The sequence below is a fragment of the Salvelinus namaycush genome, chromosome 3 (assembly GCF_016432855.1).
Source record: "Salvelinus namaycush isolate Seneca chromosome 3, SaNama_1.0, whole genome shotgun sequence".
Classification (NCBI taxonomy): Eukaryota; Metazoa; Chordata; class Actinopteri; order Salmoniformes; family Salmonidae; genus Salvelinus; species Salvelinus namaycush.
In genome coordinates, this window is record NC_052309.1 from 3,211,153 (window position 1) to 3,238,883 (window position 27,731).

Consider the following 27,731-nt stretch of genomic DNA (forward strand, 5'->3'; position numbering starts at 1 on the left):
CGGACCTTGTAGTCATGGCAGATCATTCAAATTTTTGATGATTTCAATATTCACATGGAAAAGTCCACAGACCCATCATCGACTCAGTGGGTTTTGTCCAACATGTCTCCGGACCAAGTCATTGCCACAGTCATACCCTGGATCTAGTTTTAACCCGTGGAATAAATATTGTGGATCTATGTGTTTCTCATCATAATCCTGGACTATCGGACCACCATCTTATTACTTTTGCAATCACAACAAATAATCTGATCCGACCTAGGATCTAAATTTAACCTTGCGTAATACCCTAGATGCAGTCGCACCCCTAAAAATAAAACACATTTTTCACAAGAAATTAGCTACCTGGTATATAGAAAATGCACGAGCCATGAAGCAAGCTTCCAGAAAATTGGAAAGACAGTACCGTGTAATATCGAAGAGCCCTCACTGATGCTCGATCATCCTATTTTTCCAACCTAATTGAGGAGAATAAGAACAATCCAAAATGTATTTTTGATACTGTCGCAAAGCTAACTAAAAAGCTGCATTCCCCAAGAGAGGATGACTCACTTCAGCAGTGAATTCATGAACTTCTTTGACGAAAATATAATTATAAAGCAAATTACCGACTCCTCTTTGAATCTGCATATATCTCCAAAGCTCAGTTGTCCTGAGTCTGCACAACACTGCCAGCACTTAGGATCAATGGAGACACTCAAGTTTTATAATCCTGTATTTATTGACACATTGATGAAAATAGTCATGGCCTCTAAACCGTCAAGCTGCCTACTAGACCCTATTCCAACTCAACTACTGAAAGAGCTGCTTCCTGTGCTTGGTCCTCCTATGTTGAACATAATAAACGGCTCCCTATCCACCGGATGTGTACCAAACTCAATAAAAGTGGCAGTAATAAAGCCTCTCTTGAAAAAGCCAAACCTTGACATATTTAACATTTTCCTTGACCCTGAAAATGTATTAAAAAAAAATAATTAAACAGAGATGCTTTAAGTCTTTATTGAAGACTCATCTCTTCAGTGGGTCCTATGATTGATTGTTGTCTGGCCCAAGCGTGCGATGGTGAACAGCAAGGCACTGGAGCGAAAAACCGCCCTTGCTGTCTATTCCCAGCCGGTTCCCCTCTCTCCACTGAGATTCTCTGCCTTTGACCCTATTACGGGGGCTGAGTCACTGGCTTACTAGTGGTCGTCCATGGTGTCCCTAGGAGGGGTGCGTCATTTGAGTGGGTTGAGTCACTGACTTGATCTTCCTGTCCGGTTTTGTGCCCCCACGGGCTTGTGCGGTGAAGTAGATCGTTGTGGGCTATACTCGGCCTTGTCTCAGGGTAGTAAGTTGGTGGTCTGTTGATATCCCTCTAGTGGTGTGGGGGCTGTGCATTGGCAAAGTGGGTGGTGTTATATCATGCCTGGTTGGCCCAGTCTGTTATATCTGGTGTAATTTCACTGTCTTATCTGGTGTCCTGTGTGAATTTAAGTATGCTCCCTTAATTCTCTCTCTCTCCCTCCCCTCCTGGAGGATCTGAGCCCTAGGACCATGCCTCAGGACTACCTGGCCTGATGACTCCTTGCTGTCCCCAGTCCACCTGGTTGTGCTGCTGCTCCAGTTTCAACTGTTCTGCCTGCGGCTATGGAACCCTGACCTGTTCACCGGACCTGCTGCCTTGTCCTGCGGTTTCCGACTCTCACTCTCTGTAAAAATGGCCAGCTCATCTCCTTTCCAAGACCCCACATTTGTTTTGGTTTTCCTCGTGCTCTGAACGGACACCCTGTGGTGGTTGCTACCGGCCTAAAATCCAGACCCTACGTTTTTTTTTTTTTTTTACTTGCTTATTGTGTAGTGGAAGATAGAAATAACTGTATGCCTATGGATGTGTAGCTAGCTACAGTATGTAGCCGATCTGTGTATGGACCCAAAAACGTTTGGTATGAATATTAGTTCAGACCCCATCTATGAAATTCAGCTATCATAGTTCTTGTATCAACTGCAAGTCTGAATGGCATTAATAAAGCCTATGGATAAAGTAGAATATAATAACTTTAATTGTGCTAAGGATACAAGTCCTATATACATGTACTGTAGTTATTACCACGCATGAGATCCCCACATTGTAGCCTGTACATTGAATATATTCACTGATCATGTACTCTTCCTTGGCAAATAAAGGTGTGGTTCAGGTATGAATCTCTGTGAGACATTCTTTTTCAGTCATTATCCAATACCAGGAGTATCAAACTCCATTCTTTGAATGATGCTATGTCTGCATGTATGTATTACAATTATACACTTATTCACTGCTCCTGGGACATCAATGATTACACATTGTAACTATGCAAAAAACTAGTGAAGAGGCGACTCCGGGATGCTGGCCTTCTAGGCAGAGTTCCTCTGTCCAGTGTCTGTGTTCTTTTGCCCATCTTAATCTTTTATTTTTATTGGCCAGTCTGAGATATGGCTTTTTCTTTGCAACTCTGCCTAGAAGGCCAGCATCCCGGAGTCACCTCTTCACTGTTGACGTTGAGACTGGTGTTTGCGGGGACTATTTAATGAAGCTGCCAGCTGAGGACTTGTGAGGCGTCAGTGTCTAGTTTGAGAAACAAATGTACTTGTCCTCCTGCTCAGTTGTGCACCAGGGCCTCCCACTCCTCTTTCTATTCTGGTTAGAGCCTGTTTGCGCTGTTCTGTGAAGGGAGTTGTACACAGCGTTGTACGAGATCTTCAGTTTCTTGGCAATTTCTCGAAAGGAATTGCCTTCATTTCTCAGAACAAGAATAGACTGACGAGTTTCAGAAGAAAGTTCTTTGTTTCTGGCCATTTTGAGCCTGTAATCAAACCCACAAATGCTGATGCTCCAGATACTCAACTAGTCTAAAGAAGGCCAGCTTTATTGCTTATTTAATCAGAACAACAGTTTTCAGCTGTGCTAACATAATTGCAAAATGGTTTTCTAATGATCAATTAGCCTTTAAAAATGATAAACTTGTATTAGCTAACACAACGTTCCATTGGAACACAGGAGTGATGGTTGCTGATAATGGGCCTCTGTACACCTGTGTAGATATTCCATAAAAATAAATAAAAATCTGCCGTTTCCAGCTACAATAGTCACTTACAACATTAACAATGTCTACAATGTATTTCTGATCAATTTTAAATGTGCTTTTCTTTAAAAAAACAAGGACATTTCTAAATGACCCCAAACTTTTGAACGATAGTACGTACGTACGTACGTACGTACGTACGTAACACTAATCTGGGTTTGGTGGATGCCAGGAGAAAGCTACCTGCCCCAATGCATAGTGCCAACTGTAAAGTTTGGTGGAGGAGGAATAATGGTCTGGGGCTGTTTTTCATTGTTCGGGCCCCTTGTTCCAGTGAAGGGAAATCTTAACACTACAGCATACAAAGACATTCTAGACGACTCTGTGCTTCCAACTTTGTGGCAACAGTTTGGGGAAGGCCCTTTCCTGTTTCAGCATGACAATGCACCAAGCGAGGTCCATGCAGAAATGGTTTGTCGAGATCGTTGTGGAAGAACTTGACTGGCCAAACAGAGCCCTGATCTCAACCCCATCGAACACCTTTGGGATGAATTGGAACGCCGACTGCGAGACAGGTTTAAATCACCCACAAGTCCCTGCAGCAAAGTTCCAACATCTAGTTGAAAGCCTTCCCAGAAAAGTAGAGGCTGTTATAGCAGCAAAGGGGGGACCAACTCCATATTAATGCCCATTATTTTAGAATGAGATGTTCGACGAGCATACTTTTGGTAATCTAGCGTATCTACATAAGTTCAGCAACTGCACTCTTCTCATTTTACTCTGTAGGCTACTGACCTATTCAAAGCTTCCTCCTAAAAACCCCCTCTGTTCAAATATGTTTCTTCTACAGTTCATACTAGCATTGATGAAACAGCACTAATGGTGAACCTTCTTAGTTCCTAAAGTGACATAGAGTGTCTAAGGCCTACATAAGGTGGTCATAACAAATGTTATGAAGCCTGACGCAGGAGTGGTCTGCTATTCAGTTACCTTTGCTCCAGATAACTGGCGTAAGACTTAAGGACATTCCTGGCTGAGCATGTATCATGTTTTCTCATCTAAGAAAATGTTCAGCATTGTTCTGAGCCATGTGTCATTCTATTTATGTTTTTGGATCAGGATTTTATTAACTTTGACCTAGTGGGGAACAATCGCTCATTCAGATAATTAGTTAAATCACATGCCAAACTAACAACAACATCAATAAATTATACGAACGTGGACACCCCAAAACATCTTCGAAAACAACAGCAGAAGGGGAACTGAACTAAATGAAGCTATATGCTGGGCCATCAGAAGTGTTATCAATCTGCCAGTAGGCACAATGAAGATGCATGTAAATAGCAGATACATTGCGTGAAATAATGACCACGCCCAGCTTACCTCATTGAGATAGAGTACAGGAAACACCAGAGTCCTGATATCACCTGTTTGGCTGCAAAGAGAAGGGAGGACAAATGTTAGAACAACTATAGAATCTAAAGCCATTGTTTTGATCATGGTGAGACTAAAGGGACGTGACTTACAGACATTCCGACATCAAAACCTTAAACTGCACTGTTGGAACACAAGCATTTCGCTACACCCGCAATAACATCTGCTAAACATGTGTAAGTGATCAATAAAATTTGATTTGATTTGAAACTGACCCTAACCTTAACCCCAACCTGACCTTTAACCCCTAACATTGACCTAATTTTAAGCAATTGAGAAATTCAACATTAGTTTGCCAGTCAGTCACGCCCCCTTAGTTTTCCCCTGTATGATCATTGCATGAAATCACTTAAGAATGGACTTGTATTACGCACTATGTAAATTTATTTTCAGAATGAATTTACTCTGTTGTAATATTAGAACCTGCTTGTTACTAGGTTTGGGCGTTATATACCGTGGTATTTGGGAAAAGCCACAGGATGGTTTTTCAATACCCTCAAAACATTTTAATATTTGTAGCAACTTAAGTTAATACCTGCAGTCAACTTGTGTAATACCTTAGGAGAAAAAGCAGATTGCGTTCCTCATTTCACCGGTCACATTATGAAGCTTACCATAGTTCCCCCAGAAAAGTTGAGCCAGTCACGTGTTAGTAAATAGCACAACGGTAGAAAGAGGGAGCTGGTGAGTCCATAGAGTTCTACAGTTATTGGAGAATCTCTGTGGTGCAGCACACGAGGTGAGGAAGTTACACATATGCAATTCACTACTAAATGTTTGGCCGTGGACAAGTGAAAGTGAACGAGGTAAATTGTGCAAATGAACAAAGGAGTGATGCATGCTTTTCTGAAGGAAGAGCAGCATGTGTACGTGGAGAAGAAGAAGGGAAGAAAAATAACACTAGTAGGGACAAAAAAATGGCAGCTGTACAGATAACTCAACCAGAGCTCTTTGACTTCTGACAGATATCACTGAAAATAACATCTGGTAGCCACTGGCTATGCTTGTATAACGTTATGAGCTGGATTTACCAGTCTTTGCAATTAGTTTGTTCGTTTTCACTCGTTAGCATTTAGCTAACAGTGTCTATGTGATTTCGCTATTATTAGTTTGTGCTAATTTTGGTAATAGAGGCCCAGTGGGCTTTTCTTATGTTTTTAGCACCCCCTTGTGTACTATTCCGGTAATATCGTAAATCCCTGGATGAGAGATGGACGGTATGACTATATGAAAATCTGAATACTGCCCAAACCTACTTGTTAGCCATTTACATTTTTAAAAATCGCTCACTTAATACACTACTATAGTACGGTGTGTTTGTCAGTGCTCTGAACAAGATGAAGCATCACAATCAAGCAAGCAAGCCATTCCATACCCTGTTTTCCCATTTTTCATGTGCCGACCAGTAGTTGAGTAGCATGTATGTATGTTACACCACTGAAACTGATCCAAGTCGTACCATGCTACTGGACACACACACTCTCTCATGCATCTAAATGAATTTAAGCTGAACTAACCTGTAAATCTGGTGGTAGTCAGACCAGCAGGACTAACTGGAGACAACAAACTGATGTTTTGTTTTATAAGAAAACATCATGGAAATTTAATTAACTCAATCTTTTTATTTTATTTATTTATTTATAGCTAATTACTTAATTTAGTGACGAACAAATTAGAAAAATAAAAGTAGGGGTTACGATAAGGTCAGATGAGTGCATGGTGGACACCAGACCTGGGTTCAAATACTATTTGAAATCCTTTCACATACTTTTATTAGCTTGGCTTGATTGAGCTTGCCTGGTGCAATGAAACCAATAGAATAGTTTGCAAACCATGCCCACCTGGCACTCCAGGCAGACTAAAACAAAAGCTAAATGTATTTAAAATATTATTTTTTTTAAATGTAATTGAACCCAGGTCTGATGGACATCGGCGCTAACAAGGATCCACACGATGATACAACCAGTACGTGCATATCAAATCCTCATCACAATAAATGATGTGAGGAAAGGGCACCTGTAAGGGTGTACAGGGCAGAGTCAGAGTGCACTTCAGACTTACAAATACTGTTGCTCACACCCTGGGGACCATGTCAGATGTTGATGAGTTTTGACTGACCGAAGGTCACCAATGGAGTTATGATAACAGCGTAATTAACAATTCTTCAGAAAGACTCAGCACAGTCAGACTCTACTAAAGGCTATACATTGTAGCCTGATGACTGTCGGCATGTTATGTGGTTGGAGAAAAATCACTTTAATTGATTAGTAATTTTTCAAAAAACAGGTCAGACTGGTCGGAAGAGACTACCTACAGGAAGCTTGTGTAAGCATGCCGGGCGTGTAATGCCGGGAGGCCTAGCGATTAGAGCCTTGAGCCAGTAAACTGAAAGGTCGCGAATTCAAATCCCAGAGCCGACAAGATGAGAAATCTGTCAATGTGCCCTTAAGCAAGGAACTGCTCCAAGGTCGCCGTTGATAATGACTGACCCTGGCCGTGACCCCACTCTCCGAGGGTGTTTCACGGGGACTTGGTATATATAAAATAAACATTTCCAATTCACACATGTATATAAATATTGTACTTGTGTGAAATATTTTATGCTACATCTCAAAGGCTTGAATAAAACTAATCCTCAGCCAGGGTCTAATATTTATGCTACATCTCAAAGGCTTGAATAAAACTACCAATCAGCCAGGGACTAATATTTATGCTACATCTCAAAGGCTTGAATAAAACTACCCCTCAGCCAGGGTCTAATATTTATTGAGATTGCACTAAGGGAATGTGAGTAAACCAAAATTGCCTTTTTAGTCATTTGGCGGTTTCACTGCCAAATGACTAAAAAGGCAATTTTGGTTTACTCACATTCCCTTAGTGCAATCTCAACCATAGATCTTCCAGTAATACTCATGGTTAAATTCAAGTAAGTACAGGATACACATGGTATACATCGTCCAATGAAATGCTTACTTGCAGGTTCCTTTGAGGTCTTTCTGGGGTCAAATTGGGGTCATTTTGTTCCTCTACTAATATGGAATTTATAATATCCTACATGTTGTTTCTTGTACATTGGGGGGCTGGAGTCATTAGTTTCCAACACTGTTCCGTAATCTGGGATATATTTAGTGGGATATATTTACTTCCTCCCCCATCTCCTCTGTCAAAAGTCCATCTGTTGCAGCAACTGCACTTGGCAAGAACACACACACACACACACACACCACACTGCTCGCACACATACACACAATGCTTGTTCACACACAGAATCTGCTGTAACAAGCGAACTAGTGTGTGTTTAAACAGTGTAACTGATCACTAAATTTGGCCACCGCAGATGAGGACCTCTGACAGACAAGTTTCACTTCTGTCTCTACAAAGAAAATAAAAAAAGCTGAGAAATACTTTATAATTAAAGAGATTCCCTGCTACTTTTGTATTCTTCTCAGTCAGTATTTCTGAAAGTAGCCAAAAGTGGTCCCCGAAAAATTGCCTACTACGTCACGTGTCTGTCTCTCTCCCCCTCCGTTGGGCCTGCCCTGTAACCTCATTGGATAACGCTGGCCAGGCCTCTTGCTAGCTGTCACTCAAATTAAAGGGGCTGAAGTTCATTGGCTAGAACTCAAATTTGCTAGGGGGCTGGGCCACGTTGGGGCGGGGTGGGGTGGGCGTGTAGAGAAAATGATACAGCACAGCTTCAAGAAAACAGGCGCTTTCAAAATAGGGATTTTGTGGCTAATCAAGGAAAGCCAGTAATTCTGCTCATAGATTATGCACGTATGAAACACACAGACACATACAGACAAAAGCAGGAGGTTTAAAAAATGTTTAAAAAAAATAACAATAAAACTTCGCAAAAGTACCGGACATTGTCATCAAACTGTTTATCTTACAGGCGATTATATCTGATAAACAGGAGGGATCACAAAACGCTGGTTCAGAACAATGAGATAGGAGATAGCAGGCTTCTAGGGAGATGGCAGGCTTCTAGGGAGATGGCAGGCTTCTAGGGAGATGGCAGGCTTCTAGGGAGATGGCAGGCTTCTAGGGAGATGGCAGGCTTCTAGGGAGATGGCAGGCTTCTAGGGAGATGGCAGGCTTCTAGGGAGATGGCAGGCTTCTAGGGAGATGGCAGGCTTCTAGGGAGATGGCAGGCTTCTAGGGAGATGGCAGGCTTCTAGGGAGATGGCAGGCTTCTAGGGAGATGGCAGGCTTCTAGGGAGATAGCAGGCTTCTAGGGAGATGGCAGGCTTCTAGGGAGATAGCAGGCTTCTAGGGAGATAGCAGGCTTCTAGGGAGATAGCAGGCTTCTAGGGAGATAGCAGGCTTCTAGGGAGATAGCAGGCTTCTAGGGAGATAGCAGGCTTCTAGGGAGATAGCAGGCTTCTAGGGAGAGAGCAGGCTTCTAGGGAGATAGCAGGCTTCTAGGGAGATAGCAGGCTTCTAGGGGTGTTCGGTACGAGGCCTCTGTTCAGAACAATGAGATAGGAGATAGCAGGCTTCTAGGGGTGTTCGGTACGAGACCTCTGTTCAGAACAATGAGATAGGAGATAGCAGGCTTCTAGGGGTGTTCGGTACGAGGCCTCTGTTCAGAACAATGAGATAGGAGATAGCAGGCTTCTAGGGGTGTTCGGTACGAGGCCTCTGTTCAGAACAATGAGATAGGAGATAGCAGGCTTCTAGGGGTGTTCGGTACGAGACCTCTGTTCAGAACAATGAGATAGGAGATAGCAGGCTTCTAGGGGTGTTCGGTACGAGGCCTCTGTTCAGAACAATGAGATAGGAGATAGCAGGCTTCTAGGGAGATAGCAGGCTTCTAGGGAGATAGCAGGCTTCTAGGGAGATAGCAGGCTTCTAGGGAGATAGCAGGCTTCTAGGGAGATAGCAGGCTTCTAGGGAGATAGCAGGCTTCTAGGGAGATAGCAGGCTTCTAGGGAGATAGCAGGCTTCTAGGGGTGTTCGGTACGAGGCCTCTGTTCAGAACAATGAGATAGGAGATAGCAGGCTTCTAGGGGTGTTCGGTACGAGACCTCTGTTCAGAACAATGAGATAGGAGATAGCAGGCTTCTAGGGGTGTTCGGTACGAGGCCTCTGTTCAGAACAATGAGATAGGAGATAGCAGGCTTCTAGGGGTGTTCGGTACGAGGCCTCTGTTCAGAACAATGAGATAGGAGATAGCAGGCTTCTAGGGGTGTTCGGTACGAGGCCTCTGTTCAGAACAATGAGATAGGAGATAGCAGGCTTCTAGGGGTGTTCGGTACGAGGCCTCTGTTCCGTCCTCACTGTGAACCCCATTGAATACATAAAAAAAAGTTGAACAAAATATAAAAACTCTAGCCCTATGCCTACACTGCATTGAGGGCCTATGCCCTTTTGAGTAAATCTGAGCTCAAAACACATTCTAAGCTATTCTGTTAAAGCAACTACATCTGGATTCCCCAACTGGCGGACCGCGTGTGATTATTATTATTATTATTTTTTCTTAAATTGTTGGATATAAAAGACTGTAAAAACACCAGCAAATCAGCTCCAAGTGATTTTACATTTTACAAATCTGTTCCAAAGTAATCCCACACATGAGAGAGAGAGATATACTGTATGTGATCGTATACAAAAAGGTAAGCAAGGTTTGACATTATGTTTTAGTAAAATATATCTGTTTGGGCTTCTTGCGGTAAATTTGCTGTCTACAAATTTGCAATTATGTTCAGGCCCCCCCCCCCCCCCCCCGACCATCCGCTCAAGAAAAATAGTTCCGCAGCTGAATCTAGTAGATCCCTGAACTAGAGCCTATGCTCACATTGTAATCAAAATTCAAATCTTAACTGGTGCATTTCAAACTGTCCTTTTGTGAGGCGCAGCCGGGAACTAGTTCTGTAAGATGGGAAGTGGTGGGGTCGATAAACCAGAATTGGAGGATTCTCCATCATCGTTTAAAATATCCAGTTTGGGGAAATGTTGGCTCCCCAGTCGATTACAACGGCGATGGACAGAGAGTTGTGGATAAGACGTGAGCAGTATGTCGCCAAAGTCAACGAGAATAGCCTATGAAGCTGCCAACACCTCAAATTTATTTACACCGACATCTCAGTATACCAGAGGAAGACAGAAATGCAAAGAAACAACACAACATAATCTCCCCTCTGCATTCAAGCAGAGGGGAGATGGCAGCTTCATTAAATAGTACCCACAAAACACCAGTCTCAACGTCAACAGTGAAGAGGCGACGCCGGGATGCTGGCCTTCTAGGCAGAGTTCCTCTGTCCAGTGTCTGTGATCTTTTGCCCATATTTTCTTTTTATTGGCCAGTCTGAGATATGGCTTTTTCTTTGCAACTCTGCCTAGAAGGCCAGCATCCCGGAGTCGCCTTTTCACTGTTGACGTTGAGACTGGTGTTTTGTGGGTACTATTTAATGAAGCTGCCAGTTGAGGACTTGAGGTGGCAACACTTCAGGCGTCTGATTCTCAAACTAGACACTAATGTACTTGTCCACTTGCTCAGTGGTGCAACGGGGGCCTCCCACTCCTCTTTCTATTCTGGTTAAAGTCAATTTGCGCTTTGAAGGGAATAGTACACAGCGTTATAGACCTTCAGTTTCTTGGCAATTTCTCGCGTGGAATAGCCTTCATTTCTCAGAACAAGAATAGACTGACGAGTTTCAGAAGAAAGGTTTTGTTTCTGGCTATTTTGAGCTTGTAATCGAACCCACGAATGCTGATGCTCCAGATACTCAACTAGTCTAAAGAAGGCCAGTTTTATTGCTTCTTTAATCAGGACAGTTTTCAGCTGTGCTAACATAAGTGCAAAAGGGTTTTCTAATGATCAATTAGCCTTTTAAAATTATAATCTTGGATTAGCTAACACAACGTGCCATTGGAACACAGGAGTGATTGTTGCTGATAATGGGCCTCTGTACACCGATGTAGATATTCAATTAAAAAATCTGCCATTTCCAGCTACAATAGTAATTTACAACATTAACAATGTCTACACTGTATTACTGATCAATTTGATGTTATTTTAAAATGGACAACAAAAAAATAGCTTTTCTTTCAAAAACACAGCAATGTGTTGAATTATTATTATCTGCAATGTCTTGATTTATTATTTTCTTTTTTGAATTGTCACATTTTTGCATGTTGTCTGTAAACAAGTATTTTACTTGTTCACAGTGCATTCGGAAAGTACTCAGACCCCTTGATTTTCCCCACATTTTGCTACGTTACAGCCTTATTCAATCTACACACAAATACTCCACAATGACAAAGTAAAAACAAGATTGTTTTATATACATTAACATAAGTATTCAGAGCCTTTGCTATGAGACATGAAATTGAGCTCAGGAGCATCCTTTTTCCATTGATCATCCTTGAGATGTTTCTACAACTTGGAGTCCACCTGTGGTAAATTCTACTTATTAGACATGATTTGGAAAGGCACAGACCTGTCTATATGAGGTCCCACATTTGACTGTGCATGTCAGAGCAAAACCCTAGACATGAGGTCGAAGGAATTTCCGTAGAGCTCCGAGACAGGATTGTGTCGAGGCACAGATCTGGGGAAGGGTACCAAAAAATGTCTGCAGCATTGAAGGTCCCCAAGAACACAGTGGCCTCCATCATTCTTAAATTGAAGAAGTTTGGAACCACCAAGACTCCCAGAGCTGGCCACCAGACCAAACTGAGCAATCGGGGGAGAAGGGCCTTGGTCAGGGAGGTGACCAAGAACCCAATGCTCACTCTGACAGAGCTCCAGAGTTCCTCTGTGGAGATGGGAGAACCTTCCAGAAGGACAACAATCTCTGCAGCACTCCATCAATCAGGCCTTTATGGTAGAGTGGCCAGACGGAAGCCACTCCTCAGTAAAAAGGCACATGACAGCCCACTTGAAGTGTTGCCAAAAGGCACCTATAGGACTCTGACCATGAAAAACAAGATTCTCTGGTCTGATGAAACCAAGATTGAACTCTTAGGCCTGAATGCCTAGTGTCACGTCTGGAGGAAACCTGGCACCATCCCTACGTGAAGCATGGTGGTGGTGGCAGTATCATGCTGTGGGTATATTTTTCAGCGGCAGGAACTGGGAGACTAGTCAGGATTGAGGGAGAGAGGAATGGAGCAAAGTACTGAGAGATCCTTGATGAAAACCTGCTCCAGAGCGCTCAGGACCAAAAGACTGGGGCGAAGGTTCACCTTCTAACAGGACAACGACCCTAAGAATACAGCCAAGACAACGCAGGACTGGCTTCGGGACAAGTCTCTGAATGTCCTTGAGTGGCCTAGCCAGAGCCCGATCAGACTTGAACCTGATCAAACATCTCTGGAAAGACTGAAAATAGCTGTGCAGCAACACTCCCCATCCAACCTGATAGAGCTTGAGATGATCTGCAGAGAAGAATGGGAGGGGAAACTCCCCAAATACAGGTGCGGCAAGCTGTAGCGTCATACCCCAGAAGACTCGAGGCTGTAATTGCTGCCAAAAGGTACTGAGTAAAGGGTCTGAATACTTATGTAAATGTGATGTCAGTTTTTTTACATTTGCAAACATTTATACAAATCTGTTTTTGCTTTGTCATCATGGGTTATCGTGTGTAGATTGATTAGGGGGGGAAATCTATTTTAGAATAAGGCTGCAACGTAACAAAATGTGTAAAAAGTAAAAGGGTCTGAAAACTTTCCAAATGCACTGTATATGTTCACCTGCCTGGGCACTGCAGAGGGAAATTAGCCGTTGGCTAAATATGGTACAAAGATATTTTACCAAGTGAGACTTATGATTTTGGTGTAGATTGTACTTGTTCAAATAAAACTGTGTGAGTAAAATGTGAAGATATAACAGTTAGGGAATGGTTTGGTATGAGATCGTCTTTGCTTACCTAAACACAGGAATCTTCTCAACAAACACATTCACTTGAAGTCTCTTAGCAGCCTGAAGTACGATGCCTGTAAGCTGTGGAAACAAATCAGAGTTAGGAATTATTACTACTTCTCAGGTTGCCTATTCTATAGACCACTGAACGCTAACAGTACCTAAATAATGTGTGTGAAATGCTTGATAATGTATGTCATATCGACAGAGGTATATTTTCTGGGTGACCTAAATATTGACTGGTTTTCATCAAGCTGCCCACTCAAGAAAACGCTTCAAACTGTAACCAGTGCCTGCAACCTGGTTCAGGTTATCAGTCAACCTATCAGGGTAGTTACAAACAGCACATGAATGAAATCATCCACATGTATTGATCACATCTTTACTAATGCTGCAGGAATTTCCTCTAAAGCAGTATCCACACCCATCAGATCTAGTGATCATAACATGGAAGCAATATGAAGGAAAACCAAAGATCCAAAGCCTGGGCCTAATATAGTGTAAGAGATCATACCAGAGGTTCTGTAGTGATTCATGTGAGGAGCAACCATACGGCACATTTATGGCACATTTTTCTTCCAGTTATTGATAAACATGCACCTGTTAAGAAACTGTCTGTTAGAACTGCTAAATCCCTGTGGATTTATGACTATTAGAACAATTTTATGGTTGAGGGACGAGGAAAAAGGAATGACAAATAAGTCTGGATGCACAGAGGACTGGCAAACATACTGTGAATTGAGAAATTATGTGAATAAACCGTCAAATTACATTCAAGATGATTCCGTGCTACAAACTTTGTGGCAAAAGACTGTTTCCTGATTTAGCATGACAATGCCCCCGTGCACAGAGCGAGGTCCATACAGAAATTGTTTGTCCAGATCGGTGTGGAAGAACTTGACTGGCCTGCACAGTCCTGACCTCAACCCCATCGTACACCTTTGGGATTAATTGGAACACCGACTGCAAGCCAGGCCTAATCACCCAACATCAGTGCCCGACCTCACTAATGCTCGTGGCTGAATGGAAGCAAGTCCCCGCAGCAAAGTTCCAACATCTAGTGGAAAGCCTACCTAGAAGAGTGGAGGCTGTTATAGCAGCAAAGGAGGGACCAACTCCATGATTTTGGAATGAGATGTTGAACGAGCTAGTGTTCAAATACTTTTGGTCATGTAATGTATTTCAAAACTATAAGCATTATATTTAGGAGAATTAAAAATAAAATTAAATTTCAATCACTCGCTAAACCCTAAACCTCATCTAAATCTTGTAATGAATAATGTGGCAGTTAAGCATGTTGAGAAGACTAAACTTGGTAAACCTAGATTGAAAACTGACATGGACAAAACATGACGCAACGGTTGCTAAGATGGGGATAGGTCCGACCGTAATAAAGCGCTGCTCTGCATTCTCAACATCACAATCAACTAAACAAGTCCTACAGGCCCTAGTTTTATCACACCTGGACTACTGCCCAGTTATATGGTCAAGTGCAGCAAAGAGGGAAATACACAACAAATTCCAGTTGGCCCAGAACAGAGCAGTACGGCTGGCTCTTAAATAAGGGATAATATCAGTAACATATCAACTCAGCAACAAAAGAAACGTCCCTTTTTCAGGACCCTGTCTTTCAAAGATAATTCGTAAAAATCCAAATAACTTCACAGATCTTCATTGTTAAGGGTTTAAACACTGTTTCCCATGCTTGTTCAATCAACCAGAAACAATCTATGAACATGCACCTGTGGAACGGTCGTTAAGACACTAACAGCTTACAGACGGTAGGCAATTAAGGTCACAGTTATGAAAACGTAGGACACTAAAGAGGCCTTTCTACTGACTCTGAAAAACACCAAAAGAAAGATGCCCAGGGTCCCCGCTCATCTGCGTGAACGTGCCTTAGGCATCCTGCAAGGAGGCATGAGGACTGCAGATGTGGCCAGGGCAATAAATTGCAATATCCGTACTGTGAGACGCCTAAGACAGCGCTACAGGGAAACAGGACGGACAGCTGATCGTCCTCGCAGTGGCAGACCACGTGTAACAACACCTGCACAGGATCGGTACACCCGAACATCACACCTGCGGGACAGGTACAGGATGGCAACAACAACTGCCCGAGTTACACCAGGAACGCACAATCCCTCCATCAGTGCTCAGACTGTCCGCAATAGGCTGAGAGAGGCTGGACTGAGGGCTTGTAGGCCTGTTGTAAGGGAGGTCCTCACCAGACATCACCGGCAACAACGTCACCTACGGGCACAAACCCACCATCGCTGGACCAGACAGGACTGGCAAAAAGTGCTCTTCACTGAAGAGTTGCGGTTTTGTCTCACCAGGGGTGATGGTCGGATTCGCATTTATCGTCGAAGGAATGAGCGTTACATTGCGGCCTGTACTCTGGAGCGGGATCGATTTGGAGGTGGAGGGTCCGTCATGGTCTGGGGCGGTGTGTCACAGCATCATCGGACTGAGCTTGCTGTCATTGCAGGCAATCTCAACGCTGTGCGTTACAGGGACGACATCCTCCTCCCTCATGTGGTACCCTTCCTTGCAGGCTCATCCTGACATGACCCTCCAGCATGACGATGCCACCAGCCATACTGCTCGTTCTGTGCGTGATTTCCTGCAAGACAGGAATGTCAGTGTTCTGCCATGGCCAGCGAAGAGCCCGGATCTCAATCCCATTGAGCACGTCTGGGACCTGTTTGATCGGAGGGTGAGGGCTAGGGCCATTACCCCCAGAAATGTCCAGGAACTTGCAGGTGCCTTGGTGGAAGAGTGGGGTAACATCTCACAGCAATAACTGGCAAATCTGATGCAGTCCATGAGGAGGAGATGCACCGCAGTACTTAATGCAGCTGGTGGCCACACCAGATACTGACTGTTACTTTTGATTTTGACCCCCCCTTTGTTCAGGGACACATTATTCCATTTCTGTTAGTCACATGACTGTGGAACTTGTTCAGTTTGTGTCTCAGGTGTTGAATCTTATGTTCATACAAATATTTACACATGTTACGTTTGCTGAAAATAAACGTAGTTGACAGTGAGAGGACGTTTCTTTTTTTGCTGAGTTTATGTTAATCTCTCCTGGCTCAAAGTAGAGGACAGATTGACTGCAACACTACTTGTCTTCGTGAGAGGTATTGACGTGTTGAAAGCACAGAACTGTCTGTTCACACAGCTACATACCCTCCACAAGAAATGCCACCAGGGGTCTCTTCACGGTTCCTAAGTCCAGAACAGAGGCTCGGAAACACACAGAACTATTGAGTCAGGACTACACGGAACTCTTCCAAATCGGGTAACTCAAGCTAGCAAAATGTTATTTAAAGATAAAGTTAGCGTTAGGTACTAGGGTTAGCAGTGTGGTTAGCATTAGGTACTAGGGTTAGTAGTGTGGTTAGCGTTAGGTACTAGGGTTAGCAGTGTGGTTAGGTACTAGGGTTAGCAGTGTGGTTAGGTACTAGGATTAGCAGTGTGGTTAGGGTTAGGTACTAGGGTTAGCAGTGTGGTTAGGGTTAGGTACTAGGGTTAGCAGTGTGGTTAGGGTTAGGTACTAGGGTTAGCAGTGTGGTAGGGTTAGGTACTAGGGTTAGCAGTGTGGTTAGGTACTAGGGTTAGCAATGTGGTTAGGGTTAGGTACTAGGGTTAGCAGTGTGGTTAGGGTTAGCAGTGTGGTTAGGTACTAGGGTTAGCAGTGTGGTTAGGGTTAGCAGTGTGGTTAGGGTTAGCAGTGTGGTTAGGGTTAGGTACTAGGGTTAGCAGTGTGGTTAGGGTTAGCAGTGTGGTTAGGTACTAGGGTTAGCAGTGTGGCTAGGGTTAGCAGTGTGGTTAGGGTTAGGTACTAGGGTTAGCAGTGTGGTTAGGGATAGCAGTGTGGTTAGGGTTAGGTACTAGGGTTAGCAGTGTGGTTAGGGATAGCAGTGTGGTTAGGGTTAGGTACTAGGGTTAGCAGTGTGGTTAGGGTTAGGTACTAGGGTTAGCAGTGTGGTAGGGTTAGGTACTAGGGTTAGCAGTGTGGTTAGGGTTAGCAGTGTGGTAAGGGTTAGCAATGTGGTTAGAGTTAGCAGTGTGGTTAGGGTTAGCAGTGTGGTTAGGGTTATAATCTGATTTTATGCCTATTTGGTTCTTTCAGCTAGTGACCACTCTGCAGAACAAGACTCATGACGAAAAATGCTTACCTGCGTTAAAATGGCTAACAACTACTGCTCTCCCACAGACTATCCACACTGACTTTATGCCCATCCACAGGTCTCTACCCACTCAGACAATAATCATTGATTAGCTGTATTACTCCATCACGCTGCTGTCCATTGATTATTGATTACCATTACCATTAGTATTAATCAGGGCTCCTGAGTGGCGCAGCGGTCTCAGTGCTAGAGGCGTCACTATAGACCCTGGTTCGATACCAGGCCGTATCACAACCGCTCGTGATTGGGAGTCCCATAGGACGGCGCACAATTGGCCCAGTGTTGTCGGGGTTTGGTCGGGGTAGGCAGTCCATTGTAAATAAGAATTTGTTCTTAATTGACTTACCTCGTAAAATAAAAGGTAAAATACAATTTGAAAAAAAAAAAATGCTACTGGTCACTATTACTTCTGTTTACATGTTACCATAAGTATTTATAAATTCCTACTACCAATCACTTTATATGTATAAACCCGCATCGACCACTTTAGTACAACACATTGTGTACTATACAAATGTACACTGCTCCATTACACATGTACACTATAACATGTACAATATTTGTGTGTGTGTGTGTGTGTGTGTCAAAGTTTATTTGCCACGTACACAGGATACAACAGGTGTAAAACATCAGTGAAATTATTACCTTGAGAGCTCTTTCCCAACAATACGGTGATGATAATAATGATAATAGAATAACAAATAAAATGAAGAATTAAAACCATCACAAGAACTACGATGAGAGTTAAAGAAAAAGGAGAAGGCAAGTATATACAGGTCAGTGCCAGTACCTTATTCAATGTATTGATGTATTGTTTTATATATTTTTATGTTGTGGGTGGCTGGTAGCCTAGCAGTTAGAGTGTTGGAACAGTAACCGAGGCGACATCATGAAAAATAAATCTTTGTTCCTGTAGTGGTTGCCATAGAAGCAGCCTAATAAAAACCTACATTAAAAACAAAGCATCACAACTTAGGCTCCCGAGTGGCACAGTGTCACTACAGACCCTGGTTCAATTCCAGGCTGTATCACAACCGCCCGTGATTGGGAGTCCCATAGGGCGGCGTACAATTGGCCCAACGTCGTCCGAGTTTAGCCGGTGTAGGCCGTCATCGTAAATAAGAAAGTTCTTAACTGGCTTGCCTAGTTAAATAAAAAATATATTTTAAATCAAGATATATTAGGCAAAAATGTGTTTATACATTATGGGCCTGTTTCCCAGAAACATAGGGCTCTGGTTAAAGGTAGTACACACACACTTTGACATTTTATAGGCCTAATAAAGAAAACAGGGCCTAAAGATCAATTCAGAGTGTTCATAGATTGTGCAGAGGCAAGGAAACTGTTTTGTCGACATCTCGGCAGGAAACCAAGAAAGCTCTCAACTCCTCCTCGTGTTAACATAGTGAGTGTATTTGTGTATGTACAGTACAGGAGTTTTCTAGAAGGCATAGCGTAACAAGAGGCTCTTCTTTTAGTACAGTTCACAAACACAGTAAGGCAGTTTGTTTATGCTTACTATATAACTAATGACAGGTTGTCATTTCTGACACAAGCAGAACATTACAAGAAACCAAAAACACCCACCAAGCTCAAACTGTAGTCTGCCCTACAGGTAGGTTAGTCAGCATCTCTAACTGTAGTCTGCCCTGCAGGTAGGTTAGTCAGCATCTCTAACTGTAGTCTGCCGTGCAGGTAGGTTAGTCAGCATCTCTAACTGTAGTCTGCCCTGCAGGTAGGTTAGTCAGCATCTCTAACTGTAGTCTGCCCTGCAGGTAGGTTAGTCAGCATCTCTAACTGTAGTCTGCCCTGCAGGTAGGTTAGTCAGCATCTCTAACTGTAGTCTGGCCTGCAGGTAGGTTAGTCAGCATCTCTAACTGTAGTCTGCCCTGCAGGTAGGTTAGTCAGCATCTCTAACTGTAGTCTGCCCTGCAGGTAGGTTAGTCAGCATCTCTAACTGTAGTCTGCCCTGCAGGTAGGTTAGTCAGCATCTCTAACTGTAGTCTGCCCTGCAGGTAGGTCAGTCAGCATCTCTAACTGTAGTCTGCCCTGCAGGTAGGTCAGTCAGCATCTCTAACTGTAGTCTGCCCTGCAGGTAGGTCAGTCAGCATCTCTAACTGTAGTCTGCCCTGCAGGTAGGTTAGTCAGCATCTCTAACTGTAGTCTGCCCTGCAGGTAGGTTAGTCAGCATCTCTAACTGTAGTCTGCCCTGCAGGTAGGTCAGTCAGCATCTCTAACTGTAGTCTGCCCTGCAGGTAGGTCAGTCAGCATCTCTAACTGTAGTCTGCCCTGCAGGTAGGTTGGTCAGCATCTCTAACTGTAGTCTGCCCTGCAGGTAGGTTAGTCAGCATCTCTAACTGTAGTCTGCCCTGCAGGTAGGTTAGTCAGCATCTCTAACTGTAGTCTGCCCTGCAGGTAGGTCAGTCAGCATCTCTAACTGTAGTCTGCCCTGCAGGTAGGTCAGTCAGCATCTCTAACTGTAGTCTGCCCTGCAGGTAGGTTAGTCAGCATCTCTAACTGTAGTCTGCCCTGCAGGTAGGTTAGTCAGCATCTCTAACTGTAGTCTGCCCTGCAGGTAGGTCAGTCAGCATCTCTAACTGTAGTCTGCCCTGCAGGTAGGTTAGTCAGCATCTCTAACTGTAGTCTGGCCTGCAGGTAGGTTAGTCAGCATCTCTAACTGTAGTCTGCCCTGCAGGTAGGTCAGTCAGCATCTCTAACTGTAGTCTGGCCTGCAGGTAGGTCCGTCAGCATCTCTAACTGTAGTCTGGCCTGCAGGTAGGTCAGTCAGCATCTCTAACTGTAGTCTGGCCTGCAGGTAGGTCAGTCAGCATCTCTAACTGTAGTCTGGCCTGCAGGTAGGTCAGTCAGCATCTCTAACTGTAGTCTGCCCTGCAGGTAGGTTAGTCAGCATCTCTAACTGTAGTCTGCCCTGCAGGTAGGTTAGTCAGCATCTCTAACTGTAGTCTGCCCTGCAGGTAGGTCAGTCAGCATCTCTAACTGTAGTCTGGCCTGCAGGTAGGTTAGTCAGCATCTCTAACTGTAGTCTGCCCTGCAGGTAGGTTAGTCAGCATCTCTAACTGTAGTCTGCCCTGCAGGTAGGTTAGTCAGCATCTCTAACTGTAGTCTGCCCTGCAGGTAGGTTAGTCAGCATCTCTAACTGTAGTCTGGCCTGCAGGTAGGTTAGTCAGCATCTCTAACTGTAGTCTGGCCTGCAGGTAGGTTAGTCAGCATCTCTAACTGTAGTCTGCCCTGCAGGTAGGTTAGTCAGCATCTCTAACTGTAGTCTGCCCTGCAGGTAGGTTAGTCAGCATCTCTAACTGTAGTCTGCCCTGCAGGTAGGTTAGTCAGCATCTCTAACTGTAGTCTGCCCTGCAGGTAGGTTAGTCAGCATCTCTAACTGTAGTCTGCCCTGCAGATAGGTTAGTCAGCATCTCTAACTGTAGTCTGCCCTGCAGGTAGGTTAGTCAGCATCTCAAATTGCACCCCATTCCTTATATAGGGCCCATAGGGCTCTGGTCTAAAGTAGTGCACTATATATAGGTAATAGGGTTCCATAGGGCTCTGGTCTAAAGTAGTGCACTATATATAGGGAATAGGGTTCCATAGGGCTCTGGTCTAAAGTAGTGCACTATATATAGGTAATAGGGTTCCATAGGGCTCTGGTCTAAAGTAGTGCACTATATATAGGTAATAGGGTTCCATAGGGCTCTGGTCTAAAGTAGTGCACTATATATAGGGAATAGGGTTCCATAGGGCTCTGGTCTAAAGTAGTGCACTATATAGGTAATAGGGTTCCATAGGGCTCTGGTCTAAAGTAGTGCACTATATAGGGAATAGGGTTCCATAGGACTCAGGTTAAAAGTAGTCACTATATAGGGAATAGAGTTCCATAGGACTCTGGTTAAAAGTAGTCACTATATAGGGAATAGAGTTCCATAGGACTCTGGTTAAAAGTAGTGCACTATATAGGGAATATGATGCCATTTGGGATACATCCCTAGTTTCTTATCTTTAGTGTCTCTACGCCTGGTACTGAGCCACTCCAACTGCACCACAAAAAGCTTTATAAATAACAGCTTATCAACAGGAAGGACTTTATACACACTGCTTCTGACTGGCCTTGGCTCAGGAAGAGCACTGGGTCGTGTTCCTTAGTGCACACCGTTGAAGAACGTTTTGCAATGGAAAACCGCTCTCCTCTTACTGGCTAGATTTAGGTAGTTAGTGTAATTTGTCTACTGAGCATCATAGTATGTGTGTGTGTCCGCTTTGTTTGAATTAGTGATATTATCCACTAGTTCCCTCTAGTGGTCAAACTGAAAACATGCTGACGCCAGAGGTAAGGTACTCTTGGCAAAAGGTTATACATAAAACAAAAATATAAAACGCAATAGGTAAAGTGTTGGTCCCATGTTACGTGAGCTGAAATAAAAGATCCCAGAAATGTTCCATTCGCACAAAAGGCTTATTTCTCTCAAATTCTGTGCACAAATTTGTTTACATCCCTGTTAGTGAGTATTTGTCCTTTGCCAAGATAATCCATCCACCTGACAGGTGTGGCATATTAAGAAGCTGATTAAACAGCATGATCATTACACAGGTGCACCTTGCGCTGGGGACAATAAAAGGCCACCAAAATGTGCAGTTTAGTCACAACACAATGCCACTGATGCCTCAAGTTTTGAGGGAGCGTGCGATTGGCATGCAGACTGCAGGAATGTCCACCAGAGCTGTTGCCAGAGAACGTTAATTTCTCTACCATAAGCCGCCTCCAACATTATTTTAGACAATTTGGCAGCACATCCAACTGGCCTCACACACAGATCACGTGTAACCACGTCAGCCCAGGTCCTCCACATCCGGCTTCTTCTCCCACGGGATTGTCTGAGTCCAGCCACCCGTACATCTGATGAAACTGTGGGTTTGCACAAGCAAAGAATTTCTGCACAGAAAACGTCTCAGGGAAGCTCATCTGTGTGCTTGTCGACATCACCAGGGTCTTGACCTGACTGCAGTATGGTGTCTTAAACGACTTCAGTCGTCAAATGCTCACATTCCCTTGGCCACTGGCACGCTGGAGAACTGTGCTCTTCACGGATGAATCCAGGTTTCAACTGTACGGGCAGATGACAGACGTGTGGGCGAGCGGTTTGCTGATGTCAACGTTGTGAACAGAGTGCCCCATGTTGGCGGTGGGGTTATGGTATGGGCAGGCATAAGCTACGGACAACGAACACGATGGCAATTTCAATGCACAGAGATACCGTGACGAGATCCTGAGGCCCATTGTCGTGCCATTCATCCGCCACCTCATGTTTCAGCCTGATAATGTACAGCCCTGTTGTAAGGATCTGTACACAATTCCTGGAAGCTGAAAATGTCCCAGTTCTTCCATGACCTGCATACTCACCAGACATGTCACCCATTGAGCATGTTTGGGATGCTCTGGATCGACGTGTACGACAGCATGTTCCAGTTCCAGCAACTTCTTACAGCCATTGAAGAGGAGTGAGACAACATTCCACATACAGCAATCAACAGCCTGATCAATTCTATGTGAAGGAGATGTGTCGCGCTGCATGAAGCAAAATGGTGGTCACACCAGATACTGACTGGTTTTCTGATCCACACCCCTATTTTTTTTTTTTTTAAAGGTATCTGTGACCAACAGATGCATATCTGTATTCCCAGTCATGTGAAATCCATAGATTAGGGCCTAATGCATTTATTTCAATTGACTGATTTCCTTATATGAACTGTAACTCAGTAAAATCTTTGAAATTGTTACATGTTGCATTTATATTTTTGTTCAGTTTACATACCGGGTTGATATCTATGATGGTCTCGTGTTGCTTCTTGTCTGGTTTCATCCCGAAGATGTCTTTGACAAACTTCTCATCTGCCTGGTAGAAGTGTGGAGAAGACATGACGATCGGAGCATCTAGGATGTGAAATATGATACAACATTGAGATGACGTTTTTCCAACCTCATTGAGTTAATAAATGGACCTCAGACAGATGATGTTTTGAATTCATATGGTTACAGTCCTGACTAGGAGTGGCTCAGTTGATAAGAGGGTGGCATTGACTAGTACCGACAAGGTTGTGGGTTCAACCCCCGTAGGGATCACATAAAAACTTATGTACTCAATGTTTGTATAAAATTGAGTGCCAAGTGGCACAGAAAATACATTCTATATTATTACCTTGTTTGCAGGCACTGACTTGGAGCACGCCAGAGCCCAGACAGTTCCCTGGTGGGGAACAGAAACCAGCGTTGTCTGTTGTGTTGGCAAACACCTTGCTGGGTAGAGAGAACCTGTAGCCTGGGACACCCATCACACTGCTCTCCTCCTCATAGATGGCATAGATAGATCTGACAAAGAGGACAATGAACAGAGCATAGATTCATCTACTGTGAAAGAGGAGATACATAAATGTTTACAAACACATGGAGTAGCAAGCTAGCCAACTCATGCAATATCTCGTTCTGGGTTCAGTAATTACAGGAGTTTTAGTGGATCTTGGAATGTAAACATCTTTAAAAGCATTCTGAAACATGAAAGCTATTGAGAGAAGTAACTTTGTTGGGACAACTCTGTACAGACTGTCGTGTAAAACCGTAACTTCATGTAAAAAAAAAATAGAAAATAAACCTTTATTTAAACTAGGCAAGTCAGTTAAAAACAAATTCTTATTTTCAATGAAGGCCTACTGGGGAACAGTGGGTTAACTGCCTTGTTCAGGGGCAGAATGACAGATTTTTACCTTGACAGCTCGGGGATTCGATCTTGCAACCTTTCGGTTACTAGTCCAACGCTCTAACCACTAGGCTACCTGCCGCCTCATGCATTCAGTTTGACTTCATCACACCCCATTAACCTGTATATTTTAAACTACTGTTCTGTATTTCTGCAATGACTTTTATCCTTGTGAATACTCAAATTAGGGCTGTGTTGTCAGCCGGTGATTGTCAAGCAAATAACTGCCGGTCTCAAGGTAATTGACCAATAACACAAAACACATTTAACATCTCCTGGCTTACATGCCACTGACGCAGACCTTTAGAACATCTACATTTTAAAAAGTCTAATAAATCCATGTAATATAGCCTATACCATCACAATAAATCCATTATTTATTTTAGACAGGTCTAAAGGAACATGATATGAAGAAAATCTAGTCTATTTCAGAAGAACAGAATACTCTGAGTTGTCCTTATGTTAGGTCCTGATCTGGCTCTGCCATATGGCTGTGGGCTACATTATACCCTGATGAAGACAGCTTGTCTGTTGAAACGTTGGTTATTAGGTTATTACTGCATCTGAGCTCTTAGAGTGTGTGGCTCTCCTTTTCTTTTTCATGTGGGACACACTAGTTCATTTAACAGACAAGACTTGCTTAGAATTCCGTGGTATTATTTTATAGTATAAACAAAACTGAATAAAACAGAAAGGATATTTTCTCTAAATGATTTGAGGGAGTGCGCACATGTGGCTATTCTGTATTGAGCGGTTAACAAAGAAATAGGTCCTCCTATATGCTTAATTTAGAGTTATTTATGCAACTTTAGTTGTGATACAAACGCTGGGCTATTATGTTTTGATAATATTTCTTCTCCCCAATTTCGATCTTGTCTCATCGCTGCCACTTCCCCAACAGGCTCGGGAGGCAAAGGTCGAGTCATGCGTCCTCCCAAACGTGACCCGCCAAACCACGCTTCTTAACACTCGCCCACTTAACCTGGATGCCAGCCACACCAATGTGTCAGAGGAAACAGCGTTGGCACGACCGAGGTCGGCCTGCAGGCGCCCGGCCCGCCACAAGGAGTCGCTAGAGAGCGATGAGCTAAGTAAAGCCCCCCGGCCGAACCCTCCCCTAACCCGGACGACGCTGGGCCAATTGTGCGCCGCCCTATGGGATTCCCGATGACGGCTGGTTGTGATACAGCCCGGGATCGAACCCAGGTCTGTAGTGACACCTCTAGCACTGCGTTGCAGTGCCTTAGACCGCTGTGCCACTCGGGAGACCCATAATACATTCTAAGGCTGTATGATGCGACTAATGATGATTTTTTTAAAGTTGCATGAAAAGGCAAAGCTCTGCTTTGTTTTTTTGTGCAGGCTGTACACACTTCAGTCTCTCATTCACAATTTGACAAGCACTTGATAATGCCTCGAATTTCCTGGCGGCATGCTCTTTGTGGGGCTGTAATGCCCCCTAAAACAATTAATTCCTTTTGCGGCCAGTGGTCGTTGTGGCCTTAGGCTGAATATAATTATAATTCCCTTCACATTTACATTTTAGTCATTTAGCAGACGGTCTTATCCAGAGCAACTTACAGTAGTGCGTGCATACATATTCATATATGTTTTCGTACTGGTCCCCCGTGGGAATTGAACCCACAACACTGGCGCTGCAAGTGCCATGCTCTACCAACTGAGACACACGGGACCGCGTGCTCCGGCGGACCGCTCACCTCACATGGCTCTCTCAGAAATTCATATTAGCCAATACCCTTCACGTGATCAGGTCTTTCTCACAGGCTACAAGTGAAGACAGACATGTCCGAGACGCAACTGTGCGTGTCCCTATTGAATTCCGGGGCGCATATTGAAGATTTTAGAGGAACAGGCATGCGCTGTTTCTTGCCTTACTGCACACAAGCTGGGCATCGTTCAAAAGTGATAGTATATCATTCACAAGTGATAGTCACCCACCATACGATTCTTGATTTAATCTTGTCTTTACATATACTAAATAATATATGTGTGGCTTTGTATTTATTTAGAATGGACCATTTTCATGTACCTTTCTCAAAACAGGGGCAAAAAATACATGTCAAATATGCACTTAAATAGCCCGTAATGCCAGCCAGGTAGGCTATACTCCTGTTGTAAAGAGAAGCAATGTGCTAAATATTAGGAAAGTTGAGAAATAAAAATAGTAGGCCTAGCCTATAGAAAGCTGACAAAAGCCTCTTCTTTTTAATAGAGGCCATCAAAACTGGATTCTCAATCAATTGCATAGCCTATAGAAATGTTGCGCAACATGAGCTAATGACGTGTTCGATTAGATTTCTGATTACATTTGCATTGATGTCCGAGTGATAAGAGGGACAATAGAGTGCTGATTACCAGGCAGTTAGCTAGTTTGGTAGGCTACTAATGACCATCAGCAGCATCAGAGCTTGGAGAAGCCTAGTTACTAAACGGTCACGTGGAATTTGACTGCGGCCATGACTCGTGACCGCCGGTGTGGCGGTAATACAAACCCCGTAACAGGCCGACAGCCATGACAGAGACATGAGAGTTCAGACCCAAACCAACCTGCAGAGATCAGAGGAAAACATGTAGAGGGTCTCGTTCTTGGTGATGATTGGATGAAAGGAGGCCCCATTGGTCCCATTGATCATGTTACACTCATCTGTGGTCCACCAATTCAGAGAGCTGCACGCAGAGAGAACACTCATTGTTATCACGGTTATCACTTCAAAATGGGTTCTGACTGTATTCGCTTTCTGTGAACTCTACATCATATTTAGCCTTGCGAAACCATACTGACCAGAACACTCACATTTGGTGTCACCTGAACAAAAACGTGAGATTGTGAGATCAGGTTTAACGAGGCTAAGAAAAAAAACACCCATCTAAATTACAGTTATTAGTTAATTACAGTGCACTCAGACAATCTCTACTGCAACCCCAGAAGCTGTGGAAAACATGTGCAGTACAATAGACTAGAGACTAAATATTCCTTTTGATTTAAGTTCTGCACCCTGTCTTCATTCATAATGAGATGCGCCGTATGAGTAACTCCTAATTCAGACCCCTTGACTTATTTCACATGTTGTTACATAAAATGGATTACATCGTTTTTTCCTAACTCAATCTACACACAATACCCCATGAAGACAAAGCAACAAAAAAAGATATATATATATATATAACACATTTACTTAACTATTCAGACCCTTTACTGAGTACTTTGTTGAAGCACCTTTGACAGCGATTACAGCCTCGAGTCTTCTTGGGTATGACGCTGCAAGCTTGGCACACCTGTATTTGGGGAGTTTCTCCCATTCTTCTCTGCAGATCCTATCAAGCTCTGTCAGATTGGATGGGGAGCGTCGCTACACAGCTATTTTCAGGTCTCTCAGAGATGTTCGAATAGGTTCAAGTCTGGGCT

At 43.6% G+C, this 27,731-nt stretch overlaps 1 protein-coding gene across 1 annotated transcript in view; it reads right to left on the reverse strand.

Annotated features, from left to right (window-relative positions):
- scarb2c (scavenger receptor class B, member 2c) overlaps positions 1-27,731 on the reverse strand; it is a 46,898-nt gene that overhangs the window by 5,481 nt on the left and 13,686 nt on the right. The window contains exons 6-10 of the mRNA XM_038989547.1: positions 26,873-26,992; positions 23,750-23,919; positions 23,366-23,484; positions 13,352-13,425; positions 4,425-4,476 (exon numbers count right to left, since the gene is read on the reverse strand). Coding sequence (XP_038845475.1) covers positions 4,425-4,476; positions 13,352-13,425; positions 23,366-23,484; positions 23,750-23,919; positions 26,873-26,992 — 535 coding nt within the window. The remainder of the gene's footprint in view (positions 1-4,424; positions 4,477-13,351; positions 13,426-23,365; positions 23,485-23,749; positions 23,920-26,872; positions 26,993-27,731) is intronic.